The sequence below is a fragment of the Miscanthus floridulus genome, chromosome 1, assembly GCF_019320115.1.
Source record: "Miscanthus floridulus cultivar M001 chromosome 1, ASM1932011v1, whole genome shotgun sequence".
Taxonomy (NCBI): domain Eukaryota; kingdom Viridiplantae; phylum Streptophyta; class Magnoliopsida; order Poales; family Poaceae; genus Miscanthus; species Miscanthus floridulus.
Window position 1 is genome coordinate 168,028,084 of NC_089580.1, and position 27,330 is coordinate 168,055,413.

At 44.3% G+C, this 27,330-nt stretch overlaps 2 protein-coding genes, 1 long non-coding RNA gene and 1 pseudogene across 4 annotated transcripts; 3 read left to right on the forward strand and 1 right to left on the reverse strand.

Annotated features, from left to right (window-relative positions):
* Positions 1 to 574: 574 nt before the first annotated feature.
* On the forward strand, positions 575 to 3,786 carry LOC136501324 (uncharacterized). Of its 2 annotated transcripts, none has more exons than XR_010770222.1 (7): positions 575 to 1,097; positions 1,202 to 1,325; positions 1,502 to 1,634; positions 1,731 to 1,811; positions 2,010 to 2,106; positions 3,256 to 3,352; positions 3,520 to 3,786. It is a non-coding gene; the product is annotated as an uncharacterized lncRNA (long non-coding RNA). The 2 variants fall into 2 exon arrangements; XR_010770221.1 differs by having other exon boundaries at positions 576 to 1,097; positions 1,241 to 1,325.
* Positions 3,787 to 15,453: 11,667 nt separating this feature from the next.
* LOC136501334 (probable ADP-ribosylation factor GTPase-activating protein AGD6) lies at positions 15,454 to 18,319 on the reverse strand. Its single transcript, XM_066496843.1, has 3 exons — positions 17,421 to 18,319; positions 16,653 to 16,742; positions 15,454 to 16,204 (listed from the first exon to the last, which is right to left on the reverse strand). Exons 1-3 carry the CDS (start codon positions 18,216 to 18,218, stop codon positions 15,716 to 15,718), a joined length of 1,377 nt encoding a protein of 458 aa, XP_066352940.1. The 5' UTR covers positions 18,219 to 18,319; the 3' UTR covers positions 15,454 to 15,715.
* Positions 18,320 to 18,645: 326 nt separating this feature from the next.
* On the forward strand, positions 18,646 to 23,245 carry LOC136547450 (polyadenylate-binding protein 7-like). The gene is given in 11 exon segments (XM_066539403.1): positions 18,646 to 19,074; positions 20,428 to 20,546; positions 20,658 to 20,822; positions 20,824 to 20,852; positions 20,935 to 21,191; positions 21,297 to 21,403; positions 21,503 to 21,692; positions 21,789 to 22,075; positions 22,150 to 22,290; positions 22,576 to 22,755; positions 22,870 to 23,245. Coding segments are annotated over 11 exon segments (1,980 nt in total). The 5' UTR covers positions 18,646 to 18,773; the 3' UTR covers positions 23,074 to 23,245.
* Positions 23,246 to 25,957: 2,712 nt separating this feature from the next.
* LOC136547459 (actin-depolymerizing factor 7-like) lies at positions 25,958 to 27,006 on the forward strand (annotated as a pseudogene).
* The last annotated feature ends 324 nt before the right edge of the window (positions 27,007 to 27,330 follow it).

Sequence of the window (27,330 nt, forward strand, 5' to 3'; positions counted from 1 at the left end):
GTATAGATATATATATATATAGATAGATAGAGAGAGAGCGCCTAGCCAGTCAGCTCCAGTCACGTGAATAGTGTACATGTTCTTTTCTATTTCTATATTCCTTTCAGTTCGGGAAATCCATTTTCGACGTGAACTGCGCAAAGCTGCTTTATCACGATTTAGAGATCACTTTTCCAAAAAAAAAAGATTTAGAGCTCACGGCGTCTTTACGAAGTTCTTGAAGCTCATGCGTTTTGTCCGATTACTAGGCAATTTGATTACTGAGGTTTATAATTCAAAAAATCATAACCTCTAATGAAACACAAGGGCGATATATCTAGTGTACATTATTATACATCAATATATATAACACATATATGGTGATGGTGTCGTAGAGCTGAGTCAAATTACAATCTTTACATATGAATCCTGGTCCAAAAGCTGGCCGGCGAGCGTGCCACGTTGCCTGCTTTTCCCGACCGTTCGATCGGGCGCGCGGACGGCTCAGATCGGGCAAGCCGCGGTCATTTTGCAAAAAAACCCTTATATTTTTCGGAAATCAACGCGCGCTCCGCTCCTCGCGAACCTTCTTCGGCATTGCGACGCCCGCTCCCTCGTGAACTCTGCCGCTCCCTACCCCTCCCAGCGCCGCCCTCTGTGCCGCGGCCTCGCAGCCACGCCGCCGTCTGCGCTGCTCCCCGACCCTGCTAGCGCCGCCGTCGCTCCGTCCGTCGCCGCCGCGTCGGCCATCCCCATCGCCGGCTCCCTCCCCTTCCCTACCTCCCGTCCCCTACAGGATTACTACACCGCGACCTCCGCCTCCATCGCGGATGCCGCCGGCTGCTGACGCCCGCGGCCCCCGTCGCGGCCGGCTGCTTAGGACGCTCCCTCCTCTGCTCCCCGCACCGCTCCTCCCCCTCACGGTGCCTGGCCCCCGCTGCCGTCGCCGCTAATTCGCCGCTCCGTCCGATTCGCCGCTCGATGTGTTCATCCTCCTCCACGGCTCACCTATGTTTTGCCGCTCCTCTCACCCACCTCACGTACCTCCTCACTTTTCTGCCCATTCTAAACCCGCCGCTTAAGGATTAGGAGAGGTCGCCATCTACCTTGCAACACAGGCAAGAACCTGTCATTCATTCCCTTTCCTCATGGCTCCAGATATTAATTTTTATTCTCTTTCAATTTCCTTCAGTTTCTTATTTCTAAAAGCTACGTATCCCAGATTCACGTTTGGCTGCTGTTTTGCCCCCTCCTACTGTAGAGTTTCCGATCTTCTGGAACGTCCATGAGACCATGACTGGTGGCTTCCTCAAACTTACAAACTATGTTAGTGTGAACTACTGCAGGTAAGCCATGTTTATTTCTCAGACAGACATTGAACCTTGACTTTTTTTTCCATTCTATAGGATTGTTTCCAGAGGCCTATTAAATGCCCTTGCAATCGCTCCTTAGTATTTGCTAGTCAAAAGCATTGTACCTCCAACATTTTGTTTGCTTCCATTTCATGGGATTATTTCCACAGCTTGCCCCTGCGCATGACAGTTTGCTGGGTGTAGAGCTACTGGACTTTGGTGATGGCTTTCCCACAGCCTTCGATTTCGTTCTACACATTCCGGCTGCCGAAGTCAACCATTGAAACTTGACTGTTTTTTCAGGCACATACTTGCTCGACCCCTGCACTTTCATATTTTTTGCCCTGTCAAATATTTGTCCATGCCGTGTCTTCTCATCTTTTTTTTTTTTTGGTACAGTTTCCAGCACCTGAACCATTTGGTATTTCTGCAGAAGTTGGCAAGTGTAGGGAAGACATGATTCTTAGTAATGATGGTCAGGTAACTTACTGTCAGTTTGCTGCTACATCTAATCATTTGGTTTCGTATCACACACATTGATAAAATAAATTTCTAATATATATACTTTGTTGTGTTTGAGTTGCATGGATAATTGCTTAAAGATCTCCTCTGCAAATGGGTGCATCGACACACCAGTTACCATCCTTTCCTCATTAATATCTTATATGTTTTTTGCAGGGCCAAAAAAAATGGTTCGTATGTTTCTGTTGGGTATTTGGGTACGACAAAATGTTGTCCTTAACTAATCCGAGGTATCCTAAACTGCCAATCCGAGGTATCCTAAACTGCCTTATCTTAGCTATCAGAATTTAGCATTAATCATATTGGTGAGTTTTTTCTTATTTGCATGCCATGATGATTCGACCTTATGTACTTTATGGGTATATGCATGTATCTAAAAGAAAAAGGTCTTATCAACTACATAACGTATACATTCTTCTACATGACCATTGTGTGATTATATTATCAAGGTTCTCTGGTTGCTCCCTGCAAAATCATATCTTTGACATAATTAGTCTGCCATCCTGAATTCCTACAAATAATATAGTCATAGTTTCCATCCGTTTCATTGCTGAAACTCACCTTTTCAATGAGTCTACCTTCTATTGTCAATCAACTTGCTAAGATAAGTTGGCTGCCAATCTTTGTTTCACTGATTGATTGCTGATGGTGCTTCCTTTGGGTTAATAAGATGGTTGCACCACGTCAATTTGATAAGTGCTTATAGCAGCAATTCTTATGTTACCGCCTGCATGTTCTCCTAGATTGCTAAAAAATGGTTACATAACTTAGTCCTATGTGTGCTCATTTCTACACCCCCGAAATACAAACGTAACTGACCATTGTGTGATTATACTATCAAGGTTTTCTGGTTGCTCCCTGTAAAATCATATCTTTGACATAATTAGTCTACCATCCTGAATTCCTACAAATAATATAGTCATAGTTTCCCTCTGTTAAATTGCTGAAAGTCTCCTTTTCAATGAGTCTACCTTCTATTATGAATCGACTTGGTAAGATAAGGTTGTTGCCAATCTTTGTTTCACTGATTGATTGCTGATGGTGCTTCCTTGGGGTTAATAAGATGGTTGCACCACGTCAGTTTGATAAGTTCTTATAGCAGCAATTCTTATGTTACCGCCTGCATGTTCTCCTAGATTGCTAAAAATGGTTCCATATCTTAGTCCAATGTGTGCTCATTTTTACAGCCCCGAAATACAAACGTAACTTATGATTCCCCTTTCTGGCTCCTACTCAGCACCTCTGTTATGGTTCCCCTAGATTGTTATGGTTCCATTTCCATCGTATTTGCTTCGCATATAGTGCAGCCACCTCTGTTCAAGATGCTTCGGATGCTATCTTGCCTTATTATTATGATAGCCTGATTTTTGGTTAATGCTGTCATATTCGTCGACATGAACAGAACTGGTGACTCCTGGTGAGTCCAAATTAGATTACTACCAAGATCAGTTGCATCTCAAATATCAGCCGGTGACATTTCCTTCTCAAAATATCAGCTAGTGAGTACCATTTTATCTGTATGTACCATTTTGTACCTCATTTTCTGTATGTACCATTTTATTTGATATAATTACCCATGAACTCACTGCAATACATGTTCAAGTATTTATGTGCTTATTGTTTGCTAATTGACATTTATCTCATGCCTTACCCTCTTATCCTACAGTGCCTTTAATTTGCCCGATGTCTTACATACAATGTATCCCAGATTTGCTAAGCATGAGGAACAATTCAAGAAGTATTTTTAGTTTTGGAACAACCACATTGTATTTTATGATGAGAACATTGTACAATATGACCAATTCTCGAAGGTGCCACTATTTACTTATTTAGGCATACTAACATGTGTAATGTATTTAACTGTTTTTATTAGTAAACTTATATGTGTCACATCTAACATTACTGTATGTTGGGCAAGTGGTATGCTACAAAAATCAAGCTGAAAGCCCTCTTCATGCATTTTTGTTGTGCAGATTTTCAGTTTCAATGCATTTCGTGTGCTACGACCAAGGTCTCAATGTCATGAAAAACATAAAACTCACTATCCTTGATGTATATAAAAGTGGCCTTCAGTAACAGACGTTTTCTGCTTTCCTATGATTCAAAACTGCTCCTTTGTTAGTACTATATTTTCCATGCTCCCTATGATTCAGACCTTGCTAGCCCGCGCGGGGTTCCGGCAAGTGATGCACATTCCTTTCAATAGAATCTGTTATTAACCTCTTCAGAGAAAAAAAATAAATCCTACCTATCGACTAGACATCTTGTTATATACTTAGCATAGTAGTTTGGAACTTCCAACACTGCCAGACTACATTACATAAACAATGTTTCCTACAATTACACTGTATATAGCACCGTGCATTTATTTGACCATTGGAGTATTAGGTAACTTAATACAAATCCGCCCCCCCCCCCCCCCCCCCCCCCCCAAAAAAAATGCACAAAGTTTTCCTAAAAAGATTAATTAGACTGACTACAAATCACTTTTTTTTCTTCAGGCTATTGGTTTCCATAACATTCCTGATATTCTATGCTTAGCCCGATCAAGTTTTGGTACCTTATTAAATAGGTTAATTTACAATATGCGTAATGCCATCGTTACTTGAAAGTACTACTCGGTGGATTCTGAAACTTTGAAAGGGCTGGCAGCCTGCATTGATTTCTTCAGAAGATTCTCATGATGACCACGAAGCAACATCACTTCAAATGTACAATTTATAGCAGAGTAAAACTATTTTATATACATAATATGTTAACAAATATATCTATATCTGACAGTCATATACGAACTGCATATTCATCACAAGGTTCAACCTAAATAACCAATGCACAGTCCGCTTGCATGTTCCATCAGAAGGTCGCCAAACACTGGTCCAAATTCTATATAAGGCGCGGCAAAGCCGCGCTGTTTTCTAGTATTATCTATTTTAGGGTAGACATTATTTTTACATGTTGATCAAAATATTGTATACAACCGCGGCATTTTTTGTTGGGGTTGAAGCCACATCAAAGATGATGGTGTACACGTCCGAGTTAGGTCATACACATGCGCGTTCATAGGGTTCATGTCTTCATGATATAAAATAACGAAATGCATTTGTAAGTAAAATATCAGCTAATAAGAAAATCATCACTGAGTTGTTTTTCTTGACCACTGTAAGAGCATCTTTAAGCATCCCTTGATTGCCCTTCTTGTCCACATAAAAATTACTCCCTTCGTTATAAATTATAAAACGTTTTGGCTTTCTAAATATGTTGTTTTTAATATGTATTTAGACATATCATATATTTAAGTATATAGTAAAAGCTAGTGTAGGAAAGCCAAAGCATGTATAATTTGGAACGAAAGGAGTATCATATTAGGAAGATACAGCTATTTGCTTGCTTGTGTGGTCTCCTAATAGCGTTCTTTTTTCCAACTCATATCTTTCATTTCCACCTCAAATAAAGGAGAGTTGCATTTCCTCCGTTCCTTTGTTGTCTCCACCAACCTCATGTTCTTTCTTTGCGCGTTCGTCTTTGCCCATCACCACCACCTCTCCAAGACTCCAAGGCACACACAAAAGCAAGTGTGGAGCAACTCACATGCAGCACAGCAGAGGCGATGCTAGGAGGTGTAGCAGGAGCTTAAAAAGATTGGGAAAATTGGTTTCATAGCATTGAAAGATCACGAGATTCGGAAAATACCACTAAAAGAACTCAGTTGCGTAAAATACCACTGAAAGATAGAACAGTTATTCGAAAGTAGCATTCCGTTCGGTTTGAAGGTAACAACATCAACACCGTCGATTCCCGTCCATCTAATAAAGGCAAAAAAATCCAACTCCCAGCTACTCGAGGCGGACATGGAAGATGTAGGGCGGCACCGGCAGCAGCTGGCGCGCGTGGGGCGGCGGTGTCCGCATCGAGGAGGGCATCTCGGCAGCTCGAGCAGTGCATTGCGGCAGAGCTTCATGCGCGTGGCCGGCCGGCGGCATCTCACTTACGAACGCGCAGTGGCTCGAGTAGCATGGCCCGGTGGAGGTTCGTGCACAGACGCGCGGCAACTCCAGCTGGGCGGTCTGGCTGCTACTCGTGCTCCGGCGCGTGGCGGCTCGAGCAGGGTGGCCCCACAGGCTGCTCGCTCATAGGCGCGCGGCAGCTCGAGCAGGTTGGGCGCGAGCAGCGGCGGGCGAGCGCGAGCAAAATCACCGGCGAAGATTAGGCCTCCTGAATCTGCGCAGCATCGACTCGAAGAAGATGCTATGGAAATGAGGCAAAGAAACAGCCTTGGGCAGATGTCCTGCTGCCCTGTTGACCCAGTGGGGTACCCACCATGGAATTTGTGGTGTGGATTGGCTCGGTGGCCGCTCGTGCAAGTGTTTTTTTAGTGTGACCTACGCCGGAGCTGGGGAAAACGAAAGGGATGGGATTTCCACTGGTGCTCACATGGGAAGAAGGGAGGAGCAACGGTGGATTCATGTCGTTAGCTCAAACCGTGACAGAATTGTAGTTTCAGGTAACAGATTGTTTTTTCGGTGGTATTTCACGTGACCGTGATATTTGAGTGGTATTTTTCTGAATCCCATCATCTTTGGATGCTATGAAACCAATTTTCCCAAAAAGATTTGGTGGAGGGATGGTGGCGGCCAGCAGGAATAGAGTCGCTCCAAAAAACTCAAGAGGGGAAGGAACGCTACTAAAATGTGTGCTTCACTTATCCGATGAGTATTGAGGGAGCTATATTAGAATACTAACTGCAATAACTCTTCCAATAGTTACAAAATACTAGTAATAAGGCTACCCAATACCTAGTGGCAGAGTTCATAAGGTGAGTGTGTTGCGTTGTAAGCGTCTGCGTTGTACTGTGTAATTAAAAAACTAGTGGAGGAGCTAGGATAGGTGTCGGTGTTTCGAACCATCGGCTAGTAAATTTATATCTGCGTGTCTGGCTTGGATGGTGTGCTCGGAGGACACAAGAATTTAGACTGGTTCGGGCGGAATGTCCCTACGTCAAGTCTGTCGTTGCTCGTGTTATCGGCACTAGTTTGTAGTAGGGGTTACAAACGGGAGAGAAGTTTCCAAGTCTCTGGTGAAAAGATCAATTGGAGTTGAGTCTTATTGAGCTCGTCAGCTGTGTGCTCTTCTCCCTCAGGGGGCGTCCTGCTTCCCCTTTTATAGGTGAAGGGTGAAGGGACCGTGACGCCTAAGAGGGGGTGAATTAGGCAACTTATAATTCTAACTCTAAACTTTTGCCTCCTTTTCTAACCCTAGCAAAGCCTATGCAATAGATAAACTATCTAGATGTGCAACTACGGTTTTGCTAGTGTGTTGCTATCTCTACCGCAGACGTAGTAAAGTAACCAATGTAAATGCAGAAGCTAAAGAGCAAGGTAGAGATATGCAAACTCCCGTCGACGACTCTGGTATTTTTATCGAGGTATCGAGAAGCGCACAAGCTTCCCCATAGTCCTCGTTGGAGCCCCTCGCAAGGAATCCCTCGTAAGGGCCAAGCTCCTGATCGGGTAACTCCGTGGATAGCCTCGGGTCTTCCCCACGTGCAAGTGGGTCTCCGATGTGCCTCTCGGCAAGCCTCTCCTGGATGCTCCCCGCCGTCTTCACTATCAAGCTTCCGGCCGAAACGCCGCGGGCCTTATTCCCTCCGGTACACGGTGGCGGCCACACCACAACCGCGGTTGGTGTGATCTCGCAAGACTTTAAGCCCTTCCGATGTACAACACTTGTGCTCGCAAGCATGGGGTAGCAAGAGGTATGCAAACCTCACTAAACACTAGGCAAACACCTAGAGCAAGCGCATAAGCGGTGGTCTAATTAACCTAAGCACTTCGCAAAGCACTTATGCTAATAACCTAATAAAACACTAAGCACTTTGCATGTGGAGATCACTAGAATGGTGTATCAACACTCTTGGTATGTTTCCTCAGCTCCACACATCTCAAATGGCCGGTTGAGGGTTGTATTTATAAGCCCCACTGAGAAAGTAGCCGTTGGGGTCGAACTTCCATGAAATTGCTACTGACTGGACGCTGAAACGTCCTAACCGGACACGTCCGGTCGTCCCAACCGTTGAGCCAGCAATATACTGATCAGACGCTGGCCAGTGTCTGGTCGCCTGCCACCGGACGCGACCGGTCGCTGATTTGCCGCTCTGGAACCTTACTGTAATCGATCGGCCGCTGCTGTCCTGCATCCGGTTGGTTGCCGCCAGTGTCCGGTCTAGTGTCCGGTCGCCTGTCTGTCGAGCCACTCGCCCAGTGTCTGGTCGCAGCATCCGGTTGCTTGTCCAGCGTCTGGTCCTACATCCGGTCACCATAGTGAGCTCATTTCTCCACAATCTTGCATACGGATTGGTTCCAATCTTCATGCTTGGACTTTGCTTGATCTTTTGGGTCTTCTCTTTTACTCCTAAGGTCTTGCTTGAGGTGTTGATCATCGGATCATTACGTTGCCTTCATCCAAGTTACGTCTTGCACCCTATTAAACTACAAAACAAACACTTACAAATTCATTAATCCAATTTGGTTGTGTTGGACATCAAACACCAAAATCCAAAGTAAATGGACCAAGGATCCATTTTTCTTATAATCTCCCCCTTTTTGGTGATTGATGCCAACACGACCAAAGCAAGCAAATAATAAGAATGTTGAAGTTTTTAAAAACTACCTACTTGCTAGGATGCAATGCAAAGAACAAGTTTATTGGATACTTAAAGATACCAATTGAAATCAAATAAGATATTAAGGGAAACCAATTGAAGTCAATTGTAAGATACCAAAAACTTTTACTTAAAAGCTTGTCTGGGAAACCAATTGAAGTCAATTGTAAGATACCAAAAACTTTTACTTAAAAGCTTGTCTTGCCCTTGCAAATGTCATCATGTGATATTATGGATTAAAGCCTAGCTTTCTAAAAAAATCTCCCATTACTTAGACTAATCCATAACTCACTTTCCTCCCTTTCTCAGACCATAACTACTTGTAACTAAATGCTTATCTTTGGTCCTTCAAATTCTCCCCCTTTGGCTTCAAACACCAAAAAGGAAGACATTAGTAGCACAAGGGAGGGTCAAATTTCATGATCCTTTATGTGTAGAGTGAAATGGATCACAAGATTTGACTCTTACAATATATAGACTAAGCTCCCTCTAAAAAAAGCATACATATGATAGAAAGCAAAGTATATGCATACTTAGCATTTTATTGTACAAGAGAGTTTAATCTATATAATGCATGAAGAAAGCATATTAATATGAAAAGAAATTAACATGATGATGCCAATTGAAGAATAATGCTTAACTCCGGGGACTCCAATTTCCTTACAATGAGACTACTACACATGTAATAGGTTTGAAGAAAAAATACTATTTGAAAAAGTGTTAGTCTCAAGGCATCCAACTTGTAGATTAAGTTCCCCCTAAATTTGTGCGCACAAGTGTTGAATACTTGTAAAATTTGTGCACATTAATTTAAGTATCAAAATACCACTTGGAAGATGGTATTTGGGAGATATTATCTACAATTTGGACTTTGGCACATATTAGATAAATAATTATAAAACAAGCTATGTGCCGTGCTTCTAAACAATTTTAAACCATGTAAGTTTGCTCTAAGGGTTGTTAATGAAACCGAGCAAGCCTACCATATGATATACCTATTAAATGCGTGACAAAAGATTTAAGTATGTAAATGCAAACATAGGCATGAAAGATAACTAGATGCTTAAGTTACCAATTGAAAGATATGCCGCTTGAAGGAAATATCAATTGAGAGTAATGTCATCTAGTTACCTAACATGGGAGGGGGAATTTGGGTCCATAGTATTCACTAACCCACTTGGCAATGATTTTATCCATCATGATGCACCCCATGAAATGCACCCATACTTTGCCAAGTCTCCAAATTCTTGGTGCTTTTCTTTCGGGATACAAACCTTCTTGGTGCTTTTCATGTTTGAAATGATTTCCTTTGGCACCCAAAAGCGTTTGACCCCATTGTTGGCTTGCTTGTTCACCTTGATGGCCACCACTTTGTCATTTTTCTTCTTCTTCAAGAGATAAGGTGTGGAGGCCTTCTTGTCCACCTTGTTGGTGTAGGTGTTGGAGAGCTTGCTTGTTTGCTTTTTCTCCTTCTTCTTTGTTCCTCCCCCATTCTTCACCTTGCACTCATAGGACTTGTGACCTTCCTTGTGGCACACGTAACAAACCACGGTTTGTTCTTCATTAAGCTTCTCCACTCCCTTGACGGTGTTATCTTGATGAAGTTGGGTTTGCTTCGCCTTGCCTTTCACTTGAGTCAAGTCCTTAGTGAGGCGAGCTACTTCTTGCTTGAGTTGCTCATTTTCCTTTGCAACCTCTTGTGTGCATGTATCTACAACAACTTTCTCAACACAAACTTGGTTGCACAAAGATGAGTCTAAACATAAATCTTTACAAGAAGTAGAGGCATCCTTTTTAGACATGTTAAAGATAGAACTTTTCTTTTTAGATGCCTTGGTGGGGGTTGTGCTAACGGCTTCAAGATTAGTAACTTTATTAGTTAGCTCATCACAATGTTTGCACATGGTTTCCATTTTAGCAAGCAAACTATTATATGCTTCTTGTGAGCTAGCTAACTTTTCTTTTAATTTTTCATTTTTCTTTTCAAGTTGCTCATCATTGATTGTGCATGCATTTGTTGTTGCACTAGCCTCAAATTTCTCAATTTTAGTAGATAGTTCAACATTGAGATTAGCAAAATTCTCATATTGTTCGAGCAAGGTTTTGTATGTTTTTTGTGAACTATCTAGCTTTTCTTTTAAGCTTTTGAGCTTCTTTTGTTGACTAGTGCAAGCTTTAGCAAATTTAAGATTTTCTTGCACAAGATCATAATAAGAAGGCATATCATCATCACTATCACTCTCACTAGAGGAAGAGCTTTCGTTACCTCGTGCCATAAGGCACACACGAGAGGAGCTTGATAATGAGTGCTTACGACCTCGCCTCTTGTGATGGGGTTCTTCTTCACTTGAAGAATTATCCCATGATCTTATTGAAGTGAGGGCTTGGTTCTTGCATGCCTTGTTCTTTGTCTTGAGTGTGGGCTTATTTGGACAAACTTCCACAAAGTGCCCCAACTCGCCGCATCCATAGCATCCTCTCTTTGTTTGCTCTTTTCTTTGATTTGTGAAAATGAGATCTTAAATTTGGATGGGCACATCCTTGACATTGAGCCTTTGGATCATCTTCTCCACCTTATTGATTAATTTGATTGATTCTTCATCAAGGTCAGAGGTGGAGGAGGAAGATTGATCATCACTTGAATCTTCTTCGTCATCATCCTCATCTTCTTCTTCACTTGAGGAGCTTGAGCTTGAGCTTGACTCAACTTTCTTGTCCTTCATCTTTTTTTTCTCACTACAAGCGAGAGCTTGGCCTTTGCTTGATGAAGATGCTTCTCCTTGACCCATCTTACGTGATATTTCAAATGTCACTAGCTTGCCAATGACTATGCCCGGGGTCATGTTGCTCAAGTCCTTTATGTTGTGAAGGATGGTGATGATGCTTGCATATTTCTTTTGTGGTAGCACGGAGATGATCTTCCTCACGATGTCCGCATCATCTAGCTTTAATAATCCGATTGAATGAAGCTCATTGATAATAAGATTCAATCGAGAATACATATCATGAACAAGCTCATCATCATTCATAGCAAAGGAATCATAATTTTGCTTAGCTAGACAAGTTTTTGCTCACGGACATTACTTGTGCCGTCATGGAGCTCTTGGAGTTTTAACCAAATTTCATGTGCCGTATTTAAGGTGAACACTTGGTTAAACACATCCATGCTAAAAGATTCAAACAAGCAATTTTTAGCTTTAGCATTAAAGTGCATTTCTTTTTCGTCACTCTTTGTGGTTTTTTTTGGATTCTTAATGTGTTTCATCCCGTCACGAGTGACTCTCCATACACCTAAATCAACCGTCTCAAGGTGGCAAGCCATTCTTGCTTTATAGTAAAGGAAGTTAGTGCCATCAAATTGTGGAGGCCTAGCGGTATCCATCCCAACCACTCTACAATAGCGTCGGCTCAACGGCGGTTAAGCCAAAGGTCAAAAAATGAGCCAATCGGCTCTGATACCAATTGAAGGGACCGTGACATCTAAGAGGGGGGGTGAATTAGGCAACTTATAATTCTAACTCCAAACTTTTGCCTCTTTTTCTAACCCTAGCAAAATCTATGCAATAGATAAACTATCTAGATGTATAACTATGATTTTGCTAGTGTGTTGCTATCTCTACCGCAAATGTAGTAAAGTAATCAATGTAAATGCGGAAGCTAAAGAGCAAGGTAGAGATATACAAACTCCCGTCGACGACTCCGGTATTTTTACCAAGGTATTGAGAAGCGCGCAAGCTTCCCCCTAGTCCTCGTTGGAGCCCCTCGTAAGGAATCCCTCGCAAGGGCCAAGCTCCCGGTCGGGTAACTCCGTGGATAGCCTTGGGCCTTCCCCACGCGCAAGTGGGTCTCTGATGTGCCTCTCGACAAGCCTCTCCCGGATGCTCCCCACCGTCTTCACTATCAAGCTTTCGGCCAAAACGCCGTGAGCCTTGTTCCCTCCGGTACACGGTGGCGGCCACACCACAACCGCGGTTGGTGTGATCTCGCAAGACTTCAAGCCCCTCCGATGTACAACACTTATGCTCGCAAGCATGGGGTAGCAAGAGGTATGCAAACCTCACTAAACACTAGGCAAACACCTAGAGCAAGCGCATAAGCGGTGGTCTAATCAACCTAAGCACTTCGCAAAGCACTTATGCTAATCACCTAACAAAACACTAAGCACTTTGCATGTGGAGATCACTAGAATGGTGTATCAACACTTTTGGTATGTTTCCTCAGCTCCACACATCTCAAATGGCCGGTTGAGGGTTGTATTTATAAGCCCCATTGAGAAAGTAGCCGTTGGGGTCAAACTCCTACGAAACTGCTACTGACCGGACGCTGAAACGTCCTGACCGGACGCGTTCGGTCGTCTCGACCGTTGAGCCGGCAATATACTGATCGAACGCTGGCCAGCGTCCGGTCGCCTGCCACCGGACGGGTCCGGTCGCTGATTTGCCGCTCTAGAACCTTACTATAATCGATCGGACGCTGCTGTCCTGCGTCCGGTCGGTTGCCGCCAGCGTCCGATCCAGTGTTCGGTCGCCTGTCTGCCGAGCCACTCGCCCAGCGTCCGGTCGCAGCGTCCGGTTGCTTGTCCAGCGTCCGGTCCTGCATCCGGTCACCATAGTGAGCTCATTTCTCCGCAATCTTGCATACGGGTTGGTTTCAATCTTCATGCTTGGACTTTGCTTGATCTCTTGGGTCTTCTCTTTTGCTTCTAAGGTCTTGCTTGAGGTGTTGATCATCGGATCATCACGTTGCCTTCGTCCAAGTTACGTCTTGCACCCTATTGAACTACAAAACAAACACTTGCAAATTCATTAGTCCAATTTGGTTGTGTTGGACATCAAACACCAAAATCCAAAGTAAATGGGCCAAGGGTCCATTTTTCTTACAAAGGGGAAGGCGCATGTTACAGAGAGAGAAAAGGGAAAAAGCGAGGGAGAAGAAGGCCTCCTGGGCCGCCGCATCCTCCATCTCCTTCATGCAGGTCCCGCCGACGCTGTAGATGATGACATCGGGTTCCTGTTCACACTGGTGCCATGCCTTGACGTCATCAGCTAATCGTGGCATCCCATCCCATCCCGGTGGACGGTGTGGTGAACCTACGTGCCTGTCAACGGCCGTATGGGGATTAGGCAGCACAACGACCACGCACCTGTCACTGTTGGCGATGTGAACCCCCAGGGCGTGGCCTGACGTGGACACGGGTCATGTCGAGACGTGCCTGCTTCCCTCCCGGTGTCAGAAGTTTGACCCCGGGGTCGTACCCTTAAGCCCATAGTGGTTGGAGGCGGTATGGATCCCCATCGGGCGAGATGGAGCCCGCGCCCTCGAGGTCGGGCAAAATGGAGCCTGTGCCCTCAGGGTTGGGCGAGACGGCTCCCGTACCCTCGGGGTCGGGCGACATGGGGCCCGTACCCTCAGGGTCAGGCGAGATGGAGCCCGTGCCCTCAGGGTCAGGCGGGACGGCTCTCGTACCCATGTGGGATCGGGCGACACGGGCCCCGTGTCCGAGGGGTCTGGCGAGGCAGAAACCATCCCTTCGGGATCGGTCGAGACTGAAATACGCCATTGATTATCTAGACGAGTTTGTCGTTCGCGGTCCTCAGATCCCTTCTTCGGGTATCCCTAATACTGATACCTGGCAACATGTATTGGCAATGCTACAGCACCCGTCTAAGCCTGAGAATCTCCTCTTACCCAGTGTAATACATAGGCTAAAAACTACTGTTAATTGGCCTAATTCGTATTTAAGGGTCACCACCGGCTCGAGATCCTGTTTTTTGCCACTGCCAAGTGCCAACAGAGGTCTATTAAGGGTGAAATATCAGGCGACCGCTAAAGATGCTATAAACATCATGACATATGGATATAAATGCGTGCATCACCACGTATAGTTTCATCCATGAATCTAACTGCATAAGATCCCCTGCCTTCTCATCGTGGGGAAATGAGGGTGGGGTGGGGGGGTTGAACCAACCGTGATCCTCATAGCATGCACTGACCCACCAAGCATCTTGTGCATCTGACGAGAGGAAAAGAATTCCAGGCTAGTGCGGCTTCACATGGACAGGTCTGGAATACAAGTTGGCATGCATGTGGACATGAGGTACAACTAAGCAAGCCTCAGAATGATTGTTATACCTGTAACAATGCCTTCGCATTCAGGTGCAGATGAGGCCTCTCTTGTCGCTTTACTCTTCAGTGTTGTTTTACGCTGAACAGAGGGTTACCATAGAACTAGAAGGGTAGGAATGAGGATGTACACGAACCAGATTCATGAAGCATTTCCATCTTAAGAGGTGATGTGACGATATATAAACTAATATAACTATGTATAGGCATAGCTTAGCTTGATGCCTCACAGAAAAAGAGGTTTAGTTTAATTTTATGCCACAAAAATACAGAAATTTCAAGCATTATGAGTTATCTGTGCGCATTATAGTGACTTCCGTGCATGATCCACCAAGTTCAAAGGAAGTATTTCCCTAATGTAATAGGCAATCTGCTGCAAGATACAGCTGTCAACGATTCTTTTTTTTTAATGCAGCTGTCAACGATTCTGTTAGGAACGTCAAGCTTGAGGTTGGTACCAACCAGGCTTCTTCCTCCCAACGACCTCAGTTCCGCAACAGCACCAGTCGCCAGTGGATTCCAAAAGTGGAGGCACACTGTCAGCTCCTACCTGGAATCAACCACCAAAAAAGCAACAATCAAGCGTCGTGTCTCGTCAAAGGCTAGGAAAGTAGCCAATACGAGAGAAAGCACCCTAATTCAGTGCCTTATCAGTTGGTGAGTGGACACCATACTGCCTCCAAGTAAAGACACGATCAGAGAATTGTATATCCAGTTCACTGGGCATATACTACTACTGTGGTACAAGCTTGCCACCAGTCCCCACAATACCCATCACTACAAACTTCGGCAAGCCTCATGCCGGGTACAAAACCAACGAAAACCAATAAGGAATATGCTACAAGTTGTGTAAATTACAGTTTCAAATCGACATTTCTTAGTCATTTGGGCAGTTTTGAATGGGCATTGACCACAGAAATATATCTCTCTAGATATAATAACAGTTGTAGATATGGTACAAAAACACAAACCCTTTCACCCGACGGTTTCAGTATCCCGAATAATACCAACCAATGGACCCTCAAGTTTCCTGGCATGTAACAACTCTGAAAAGTATAGCTCTATGGAAAAGAGACCGGTTTCAGCGGAAGCCGCCTTCCGTCCAAAAGGTGCCACCGGATGTCCCGTTCTGGTTGCTCCCCTTGTTGGAGGTGCTGTGATTGTTGTAACTAGGACTATCAAAACCATCATCCTTCCCATCATCCCAGCCAGCCCAGGAGTCGCTGCTCTGGTGCGGTTTCGCAGGCTCATCCTTCTTGCCTTGGTCGTCCCAATCGTCCCAAGAACTGGAATTGTTGTTCTTCGATGAAGAATTTTGAGAGGAATTCCAACTGTTGCCGTTGGTCTCGTGCTCAAACCTTTGGTAAGGCTCACTGTTCTGCTCGCTGCGTTGCCAATCCTCTCCCCAGCCGCTCATTCCTCCCTCCTTGGCATATTCCTCAACCTTTTGTGAGGCCAACGCCATAACTCCTCTCATGATCCCCCAGGTCCTGCTTCCAATCTCCGCGGTTTTATTGGCAACAACACTGACAGTTTCATTCACCTTCTGGTCATAGCCCCCATCCCTCATCTGCATCCCAGACAAGCACAATCATCAGACAGAAAAAACAGTGATGTAAAACAGGTGGATTACAAAAAAAGTTCAACAAAAATATGCTTTGATGTAGTCTAACACCAACTAAGATTGTTGATCAAGGAGCAATGACGTGTGATAAGGTTTGTTCAATGAAGTTCATGCTACAAAACAAAGAATGGATATTTAGTGTTGATAGATAGCAGAATATTGCATACAAATAAAACGCAGCATCCCTAAAATGTAACATAAAAACATCCTAAGCATGACTTCGTCTCAAAGTGTAGTGTTGTTGCAATAAGATTCAAGCAAGAAGTGTTTAGAAAAAAAGAAGCTATATGAGCTCGGTGAACCCCAAAGAGGGGTTCAAACTCCACAGCCAACGCATAACTAGACCCAGGAATCAATTGTTGCACAGCAGAATAGGTAAGCACATATTAGTCACCTTTGATTGGATTTCTTTTGTGCCGACTTGGACAACACTGGCAGCAGACTGGGCAGCAGATGCTGCAACTAATGAAAGGCGTCCAAATCCCTGAAAAAGGTGTTATGGTAAGCAACTATATCAGACCAACAAACAATTACAAAACAAGGTATAATGCCGAAGTCACCACAGCTAACTCAATATTCACATGACCAAAGTAAGCTGAGGCCTGAGGGCAATAATGCATCAACTGCTATTCAACTACAACATACTGGCTGAGCTCGAACACATGCCAACATGCATATCGAAACCTATTTTGCTTAAACAATTCAAACAAGTGGTGCTGGCCTTCTATAAATATGTTGCAGGAGAGCTCAGTATGTTCCTGTACTACCCAGTAAATGGAATGAACAAAGCATCATCAGTCATCACTATGTTGAGGTGTTCAATAGGCTTCTAAAACTTGATTATCACACAATACTAACAAATTCCTTATGGTCAGCAACCCCAGATAGAGCAATTGATTTATTATTATGTATGTAATGTAACAACAGTTACAAGTTGTAAATCTTCCATTTTACTGCCAAATAGTAGCAAGGAATAAAATTCAGAGCCCTACTATTTGTAGGCAAACATATACACTCCATAGTAATTTTTTTCTACAAATTGATGATAATATTGTTATCCAATCAATGGAAAATATGCTATGCTCTTTATCTTTGTGATCAATAGCATGTGAAATGGATTTGTTCATTACAAGTAGCGATAGCACAAAGATGATCTTTTTACCTGAGAGACGACCTGCAAGACATCGCCCTGGGCAGCACCGCCGTTCCTATTAGCCGACGGCGCTGGGCTGGATCCGAACCCAACGTACTTGCCGCCCTGGGATGGCGGGATCCCCTCAGGCTTGGACTCGTTCTCCGCCATCCTCCAGGCGAAGAAATCCTCCTTATTAGCCGCCGACGCCTCCAGCTGCTGCCTAGTGTACATGTCCTGCGTTGATTTGGACCTCGGCGGCTGCCTCCCTGACTGCGCCCCCGCGGCGGCGAATGATCCAACAGACTGATTCCGCCTCATGTCCGGCCGAAAATCGTCGTCCCAGTCGTCCCACCCGCCGCCGCCGCCGCCTCCGGAGGCGGCGGAGGTGTGCACGGGTGGCTTTCTAGCAGGGGCGGGCGCTCCAGATCCGGGCGTCTCCTTGACTACGGGCGGGTCGGTCCACGGCTTGCCCTCAGCGAGCGCGGCGATGCGGTCGCGGTAGGCGGCCGCGGCGTTGGAGTTGTACTTGGCGACGTGGGGCGTCTCCTTGGGGACGCCACGCGCTGTGAGGAAGGCGTTGAGGCGGTCGTTGCCGCCGGCCTCCATCTTGCGGAGCTGCGCCTCGGTCCAGGAGTCCATGGTGACCGAGCGCACGAAGCTGATGTGCACGCCGAGGCCCCGGTGCTTGCCCGAGCACTCGAGGCACATGAACACCCCGTAGGAGACGCTCGCCCACTGCGGGTTCCGCTGCGCACAGTCCACGCAGGTCTTGTTCCCCGTCCGCGCCTGCAGCTCCCGCAGCCGCCTCGCCGCCGTGGACGCCATCGCCGGATCGGATCTGCGCCTCCGGATCCGCGGCTGGGTGGGTGGCGCGCGGGCTGGACGCGGAGGGGAAAGACGGGGGCAGAGAAGAGGAGTCGCCGACACGGGACGGGGGAGGAGGGGTCAAATACGGTGACGCGGACGCTTCTACCCCTGGCTGCGCGTGGGCGGTGCTCAGGGCAGAGCGGTAATATCCCTCATCGCTAGAGGGCAGCGCCGGGACCCTGGCTGGTGGGGCGAGGCCGAATCGAACAGGGGCCCACTCCTGACACCGACAATATGGGCCCAGCGCGCAGGAAAGGAGAAGAGCGTGAGCCGTGAGGCGTTCGGGACACCGAGATGAGCGGGCGGCCAGCCAGGCGCGGACGGTTTCCCGTATCCGACGCGCTCTCCGCAGATTAAAAGGAGGCGGCGGCCCACCTGTGGCGTCTCTTGGCCCTCGTCCTCGCAGAAACCGTCGCGTCGCCGAAACCCTGACAGACTCTCGCCGGTTTCGCTTCCCCATCTTGCCGTAGCGCGCCCCTGGCCGGCTCCAGGTCTGTGCTTGGAGCTCTGATTATGCCGGCGTCGGAGATGGAAGCGCCTGCGTCCGCGCACGCCTCGGCGGCGGCCGCTGATAGCCAGGAGGAATCGGCCTCCGCGCCCGCGGCGGCGGCGGCGGCAAACGAGGAGGCGCAGCCAGCCGCAGCTGCTGTGCCCGCGCTGTACGTCGGCGATCTGCACGAGGACGTGGCGGAGGAGCACCTGTTCGACGCCTTCAGCAAGATCGGCACTGTCACGTCCGTGCGTGTCTGCCGCGACAACGCCACAAGCAGATCTCTCCGCTATGGATACGTCAACTACTTCTCTCAGGCCGACGGTACGTGCTCTCGATCGCGCTTGATCCGGGCGCAGCGCAGCAAATCCCGTTTTTTCGTGCCGTCCAGCTATTAGACCAGGTTGATTGCGAGATTTCGAATGCTTTTGCTGGGGGGTTGGATTTTGATTAGTGAGGAATAGGGTAAAATCAGATCTAGCAAAACATGGAGGCGGGTAGGAAGGCCTCATGCTTCCTGCATGCATCCATGCAAAGCTTTCAGCTCAGTCTACGTACTTTGGCATTATTGCTTTCCCACGCAGCCACGCTGTTTGCCTTGCGTGATGTATGGAACTTACCACAATATAAGCATTGTAGATTCACGGATACGATACTTGAACAGTTGAACCAGGGAGAAATTTAATAGTAAACTGATTGTTGATTGTTTGCGTAATTTTGGGCACTTTTCTTTTCTTTTCTTTTCTAGACTAGATTCTGGATTGATGAGAAAGTGATCCTGCGTAATTTTTAGGATGAAGTGGCCATATCTCTCGTTGCATGGTATTTGAACAGTGCACATTATTTTGTTTTGCTTAAATTAATAATAAACTGGTGGTTGATTATTTTCATAATATGAATAGTTTCTTTGTTTTCTTCTTATAGAATGATTAGAAAGTGATCTTTATCTTTTCCAAGTGACTCTTAGACTTGCATTGGTGCGCTATTAGAAGTTATGAGCAACATTCTACTTATGTTATGTGTTGCATCGTCTTGGACAACGCATTTTATTTTATTTTAACTTTGTTGATGTCAGTGGTGCAATGCTACAAGTTTATTTGTATCATTCTAGTACGAGGATTTGTGCAACAGGGAGACTATCTAAAGATATGTGGACGTCTTTTTAATCTTGTCATCCAATCACCACTAGTTTCCTATTGTTGATTTGTAGAGAAGTGGTATTTTATTTGGATAAAATTATCTATATGATTTTATACCAAGTGAAAATTTGAAGCTTCTTGAATATTATTACTCTTGTGTGTTGCATTTTGCTTAGCCATCCACCTGTGTCCTGCCATTATTGTTTTGTGCAACATTTTTTCATGCATTTTGTTTTCTAGATAAAACTAGATTGATATGCTTTTTAATATTTTCAAACTCGCGCATAGAGCTTGGGTTGTTGCACGCAATCTTCCATATATAGTTTGTGCTAAAGTTTAGATGTTTGCTTTATATTAATTTAATTTTTTTCTTCGTCATAGCCAAGTGCAACTTACCATGTTATTTACTTTTATTATGTAATTTGTTATCTATTTTGTAATTGTTCTTATGGATAATATCATAAGGTATTTGATAACTAATTAATTTTTCATCGAGGGGATATAGTAAGATTCTGACTAGCTTGCTAACATTTGTCAGCTGTGATGGCTCTTGATAAGTTGAATCATAGCTTGGTTTTGGATAAGCCAATAAGGGTGATGTGGTCCAACCGTGATCCAGATGCCAGGAGAAGTGGCGTTGGTAACATTTTTGTTAAGGTATAGTTGCAATATCTTCACCATACATAAGCATATCTCCTCCATGTGTATTATAACTATATAATATATTGTACATAAGTACTAATCGGTTGTGTTGTATGAAATTCATAGAACCTTAGTAATTCTGTTGACAATGCGAGCCTTCAAGAATTGTTCTCCAAGTTTGGAGATGTTTTATCTTGTAAAGTCGCCAAAAATGAGGATGGGACCAGTAGAGGATATGGGTTTGTTCAATTTGCATCACAAGAGTCAGCAGATGAAGCAATTGAGAACCTTCAATGGCTCCCTTTTCAATGACAGAAATTTGTATGTTCATGTCATTTGCATTAATTATTATCATTATTTATAGTATGTTTTACATATATAATTTTCTCGACAATTTGTGCAGGCATGTAGCTACTTTCATTAAGAAAAGTGAACGATCTGCAAATATTGATGACAAGTTTACTAACTTATATATGAAGCATCTAGATGATGACATAACGGAGGAACTTGTTAAATTGAAGTTCTCTCAGTTTGGTTCAATAGTTAGTGTGAAGATTATGAGGAGACCTGATGGGTCATCTTTGGGGTTTGGATTTGTCAGTTTCCAAAACCCTGAAAGTGCCATTAAAGCACAAGAGACCATGCATGGGATGCTACTTGGTATGTTTATTCCCAAAATAATATACTTTATATTAAATAACATTAAAGTCTATTAAATAAAATCTTATAGATATATATGTGTTTATCTTGTCCTAATTTTTTAAGGATCAAAAGCCTTATACGTGGCGAGGGCTCAAAAGAAGGAGGAAAGGAAACAATATTTGCAGCGCTTACACGAGGAAAAGAGAAATGAAATAATAACTACGAGCAATGTAAGATGCACTCATAAGTTTTGATCTAATGCTATCTCACAAATTCACATGCTTGGTATTCATGTTTCCATTGACTAGGTATATATGTACTGTTGACAGGAATCAAATGTCTATATCAAAAACATCCATGATGAAGTTGATGATGGTGCTCTTCATGCTCGCTTCGTTGAATTTGGTAACATCACATCAGTAAAGGTCATGCGTGATGATAAGGGCATCAGTAGAGGCTTTGGATTTGTATGTTATAGTACCCCTGAGGAGGCAAAGAGCGCTGTAAACAGCATGCGAGGTAATCACATGTTTTTTCTAGACCCAAATGGAAAAAGTATACTCAATTGTTTCAATCAAAAACCAGTAACATGCTTACTTTAATTTGGTTAAGCAGGTGTTATGTTTTGTGGAAAACCATTGTATGTGGCTATTTTCCAAAGAAAAGAGGAGAGAAGAGCCAAGTTGCAGCAACATTTTGCTCAGCTTGCGCGAATGGTTGGACCTGCGAACTCTATGATCCCCACTGGATATCCACAAGTTTATTTTGCCCATCCAAATACTCATATCCCTCAAGGTCCTCCAAGACATGGATTTGCGTATCCACCCATGGGGCTTAGTCATGAATGGAGACCAAATATGTTCCCCTCAGCACCAAATCTCCAACAAATACATTCACCAATGGTACCTTCCTTGCATGATTAAACAAAAAAATTTATTAGTCTGTATGTAAACTCTTATTCATCGTATTATCATAGATGCCAAATTCACCAAGGCACTATAGAAGCAACCGGGGAAGGATGGGTGGGAACATGATGCCTCTTCCTCATGCGGTTCATGCAATGAACTATGTGACACATGCACAACCAACTAAAGAATTCATGTCCATGCCTCGACAGGTATTTGTTTTGTACCTCCTCATCTTCAATTAATGACATACGCATTGGATTTTTATACATATTATATGGCACATTGCAAAGAAGCTCGATTTGTTGCATGGCTACTTTGTCATCTATGCTTGGACATGAAGCATTTCCCTAAAATATCTCCTCAATGTGATAATATTTTTATGATGCCTACATTCATGATTTATTATTGTCAGGCATATTTGTTTGTTTCTTTATTTCTTTTTAACTAGGCAACTTAATTATATATTAACTTATTATATGATGGAGCTTTTGCAGCGATTCAACCATACGAAGTACTTCTCGAGTGATGTTATGGCCAACGGTTTGGCCATCCATCAAAGTGACCCTATTTCAACAATGAATGATTCTTTCAGCAGCTATTTGGCTTCTGCTCCACCCGCAGAACAAAAAAAGTTGATTGGGAACAGGCTCTATCCACTTGTTGAGAGGCATAAGGTAATCCTCTTTCTAGGATCAATATCTCATATGTTTTTTCTTAACACATATTTTCCATCCATACAAAGGGACTGGGCTTTGGTGCTTGACAAATGTGCCACTTATTTGTTGCAGCCTGAACTCGCAAGCAAAATCACTGGGATGTTGTTGGAGCTTGATAACTCTGAGGTGGTAACGTTGCTTTGCTCGTCGGAGATGCTGTCGGTCAAGGTCGACGAGTGTGTCCAGCTATTGCAGGCAACCAAGCCTAAGACGGAGGACCATGAGGCACTACACCCGGGATTCATGCTGGAGTCTCCTAGTGTAAATGCCAGCTGATGAGTGTTTCACTCCTGAGCAAGCTTCTGGTTGTTTTTGTGTTTAGGGATGGTAACTAGCTAGGCGCTAGTTGTTGCGTTTCTGGTTCTAGTTTGTGAAGTTTTGCCGGTTGGATTAATTAACTGAGTTATTGTTTGCTACACAACTTAATAGTAATAAGAACTATATTCAGGCTAGAAACTTTTATATGAACATGTTATATGAATATAATTCAGTTAGAACCATTGTCTTTATCCAACATTAGGAATAGTTGCCCATGTCCTACCTTCATTTGGTCTTTTATCTAGACATGTTACAGTTAGAACCCTTATCAATATTATAGGAATATTTGTCCATGTCCTATAGCTTTCGTCTTGTTGTGAAATCATTATTCATTGATTTCTTGAGTTATATATGTTCATAGATATTTGGAAGGTAGGTGACATATTTTTGTGGTAAGCTTTTCATGTCAATATAAGGCAGCTAGGTTCTGAAGGTTCCTAGTAGGATGGCATGCTACCTATTCTTAAAGTTGCTACCATTGATATTTGGTACGTAGTGAGAATTGCTAGCATGTTGGGCACATAATTTGTAAGTTTGGTCTTAAACAACAATAGAAGATGGATGTTGCTTCCCTCTGTAAAGCTTGCTAACCTACAACAAGCACATGTGATCCCATAGATAATACCTGCAGGTTGCAAAATGGTACTTCTCAGGGATGCTTTGTCCTATGTTTTTAATGCGGTGCTAGCATGAGAGACAAGAATCTATTGGGCGCAATACACTAGAGTAGAACGTGTTGCCATCCTTGAATAGTCAACGCAAGGTAATAGAAGAGTACTGTACGAGACATTCTCTCTCCCACATCTCTCTTTCTTATATAACATCAAGATCAATGGCAAAAGTTGTGTGCTGAAGTGTTTTGTGGCTTAAGTTGTCGTACGATGCATCAACTACATGACCACATCTTTGCACTAAAGCATGAAACAAACTTGAAAGTTACCTTAGGCCATCCCTAACTCACCACAAACGAGGGATTCACAATTCCAAGTCAAAGCTTAGCTCCTATCTTAGCGCTAGTTGTGGCTTGCAGAAACGTAGAGAGGCATACATAAGTAGCATGAGCTTCACTCGCAAAAAGCACAAGGACACTTTTGTTGTTGTTCTCTTGCATGGGTTGTAAAGATTCTCTTCTACAATGACTCTACAATGACTTTAACTGATGTAAAGCCAACGTGCATTGGCCCTGCCCCAATCCTAGAATCGGTGTTGAGGTCAATAGACAAATGCTAAAGCGCTCTGCGCACATTGAGCCTCATACCAAAATGACTAGTCACCTTTAATTTACTCATTGATGAGTGGTTGCACATGCTTATATGTCCACCATCTCTGTCATCAAAAGAATACAATTTTATGTTTCAATGGAATCAAACTTGTTTGAATAGAATATATTCCACGATGAATCTAATGATAATTATATGGTACCATAAACATCGTACTTTTCGTAGATGTTGTCAACTTGAGATAGATAACTTGGAAGAAGCTAGAATGTTCTTTATGACGCAGGGAGTATATTTTTACAAATCTAATACTATCTGAGTGAGTCCAATAACTCTTTCTAATATAAATACAGCAAAGGTAAACAACACTTAGTTGTTTTAGCATGTGACTCGAGATTTTTTCCACTATTCAACGAACACGTAGCTTTTCCTCCTTGCTGGAGGTTCAGGATTTTAGATGCTTATTGGAGTCTAGTAGCGAGCTTAGAAGAGGCTATGAAAACCAGAGGGTGAAAAGCCGGCCTCATTGCTGGTGGCGAGCATATGGAGGTGCATTGATGACGCTAGTCAAGAGATGGAGAAGGCTGGTTGGGCCAAGGGCAGAGCAATCGCTATCAACAAGTTAGTGTCGACGATGAGGGAGGTGGTATTGAGCCGCTAAAGCTGAGCTTGGTGCTATTGTGTGACTGGTTGTGAGAAGAAGACATGTTCGAGATAAAATCAGAGGTTGAAACACGACGGTTTAAGAGTTGTGCACACGAATCTTCGCAAGGACGCATTTGTTTAGTGAGAGCAGAACTGTGACTTGGACGCACCGTACCGTCTGAGGAAGGGTCGTTATTGATATTTTAGCATGGCTCAAAGTACGACATGATATGAATTTTTTTTTGACCATGTTGGCATGGTCCAAACACGAGGGGCATGTTCTGAACGGACCTAAAGGATAGAGACATTTTCGAGGACTTGCTCGTGGCCTGCTGCTCTTCCTCTTCCTGCCATGTAATGTTACTCGTCTCTATATAGTCTTCTAAAGTCACCAGCATTTTGGTTTTTGCTCATCAAAAATCAGTGGAGCTGAGGCATCGTTTCTTGCCGGAGCGTCGCCGTCCATCGAAATTGGTAGCTTCTGCTGAGAAAGGGATGCACCGACGGACCATCATGGTGTCACGGAATCGACGGAAAAAGGATTTTTGTTTTTTTAGCGTCTGTTCCCGCACTTTCAGCGAGCAGAAAGAATCGCATGGTGGCCTGTCCGGCACCTGTATCCGAGCTGGCGAGACAGCACTCCGTTTGGATACAACCTTTTTCTGTATGGGAATTACCAGCACCTCAAAGGTCCAAAGCAGTACGAGTTGCACATTCCCTCCCACGATTTGTTCAGCTATCTAAACTACACGGTGTTGAAACGTTCATAGGCCTGTACGTGTAGGATTTCCTGGTCGAACTAACTTGTGTTCACCGGAAAGTTACGGTAGCGATTTGCTGTACGTGTAGGATGCACTACTTTTGGGGAAATCGGTGCTGCCGATTTCTTCGGCAAACGTCTGATTCCTCCTTGCACATAGGGTGTTCGACGGAATGAAACTGTGTGCGTCGCGTCGATATTTATTTTCCGGCGTGTCTCGGTGTAGGACAACGCGGCGTCCGGGATGGCCGTGGACGACGACTGCAAGAGCAAGTTCCTGGAGCTCAAGGCCAAGCGCACCTATACCGCTTCGTCGTCTTCAAGATCGAGGAGAAGCAGAAGCAGGTCGTCGTGGACAAGCTCGGCGAGCCCAACCTCACCTACGACGACTTCGCCGCCACCCTCCCCGCCGACGAGTGCAGGTACTGCGTCTACGACTTCGACTTCGTCACCGAGGAGGGGTGCCAGAAGAGCAAGATCTTCTTCATCGCATGGTAAGTCATCGGTGTTGCACTGTTATGAATAATAATCCAGGTTTCTGCACCGGCACCACATTCTTTTTTCTCCGTCATTCTGAATTTGGCTCAGCAAAGTAAACCATGTGGTGGTGGTGTTTGATGTTGTTTTAGGCCTGTATTGTTTTCCCCTCCTAAACTTTAGTTCCTGTCATATCGAATGTTTTGACACATACGTAGAGTATTAAAAAGAGATTAAAAAATAACTAATTGCATATATTGCGACTAATTTATGAAGCAAATTTTTAAGCCTAATTAGTCCACGATTTGACAAGGTGATGCTAATTAATTAGGTTTAATAAGTTCGTCTCGCGGATTACTGAGGACTTATGTAATTTAGTTTTATTATTATTATCCGAATACTCCTACGTGACACAGGTCCTGTTCGCTTTCTCTAATAATCCAGTCTTTTTTAAGCTTGTTTTTCTCTCACGACAAATCAGCCGGAACAGTGTTTCGTCTTGTTTTTTCAGCGAAGCGAACGGAGCCACACCCTTGTTTTTTGAGCGAAACGAACAGGGGCCACACCCGATGTAACATCCTTAAACTTTAGCCCCTGGATTTAAAGAATGTCATATTTATCTATATGTGATGTGATGCGAAGGTCTCCGGACACGGCAAAGATCAGGAGCAAGATGCTGTATGCAAGCTCCAAGGAGAGGTTCAAGAGGGAGCTTGATGGCATCCAGGTGGAGTTGCAGGCAACGGATCCCACTGAGATGGCATTGATGTCATCAGGGGCCGTGCTAATTGAGTGTCCGAGATCGGATACTGGCTACTGACTCTGTTTAGCTTAGCACCTGCCACCGAAGTTTCAGCCTGTCCGTCTGCGTTGTGTTGCTCAGTAGTCAGAGTCTCCTAGCTCGATGTCTCCAAGCTGATGACATGCAAGTGTGCTGGTGTTGAACTTTTGAACAGCCTGCTTATGTGAATGCAATGGAAGCTTGACTAATGGCATCAGGCCATATCCCTCTCTGATCTTTCTGTCGTCGTATATGCACATGTTAACGATGAATCGTCACTGTAGCTATCACTTTCGTTCTATAATGGAACTGATTATCTCCTAGCAACTTAACTG

What these genes read in the sequence shown, in the direction of transcription:
- LOC136501334 (XM_066496843.1), bottom strand. Translation starts at nt 18,218, where the DNA reads ATGGCGTCCACGGCGGCGAGGCGGCTGCGGGAGCTGCAGGCGCGGACG. An exon ending in TCTTGCAGGTCGTCTCTCAG is followed by an intron (nt 16,743 to 17,420) that starts GTAAAAAGATCA and finishes CACCTTTTTCAG; the next exon opens with GGATTTGGACGCCTTTCATT. An exon ending in CAAAAGAAATCCAATCAAAG is followed by an intron (nt 16,205 to 16,652) that starts GTGACTAATATG and finishes TCTGGGATGCAG; the next exon opens with ATGAGGGATGGGGGCTATGA.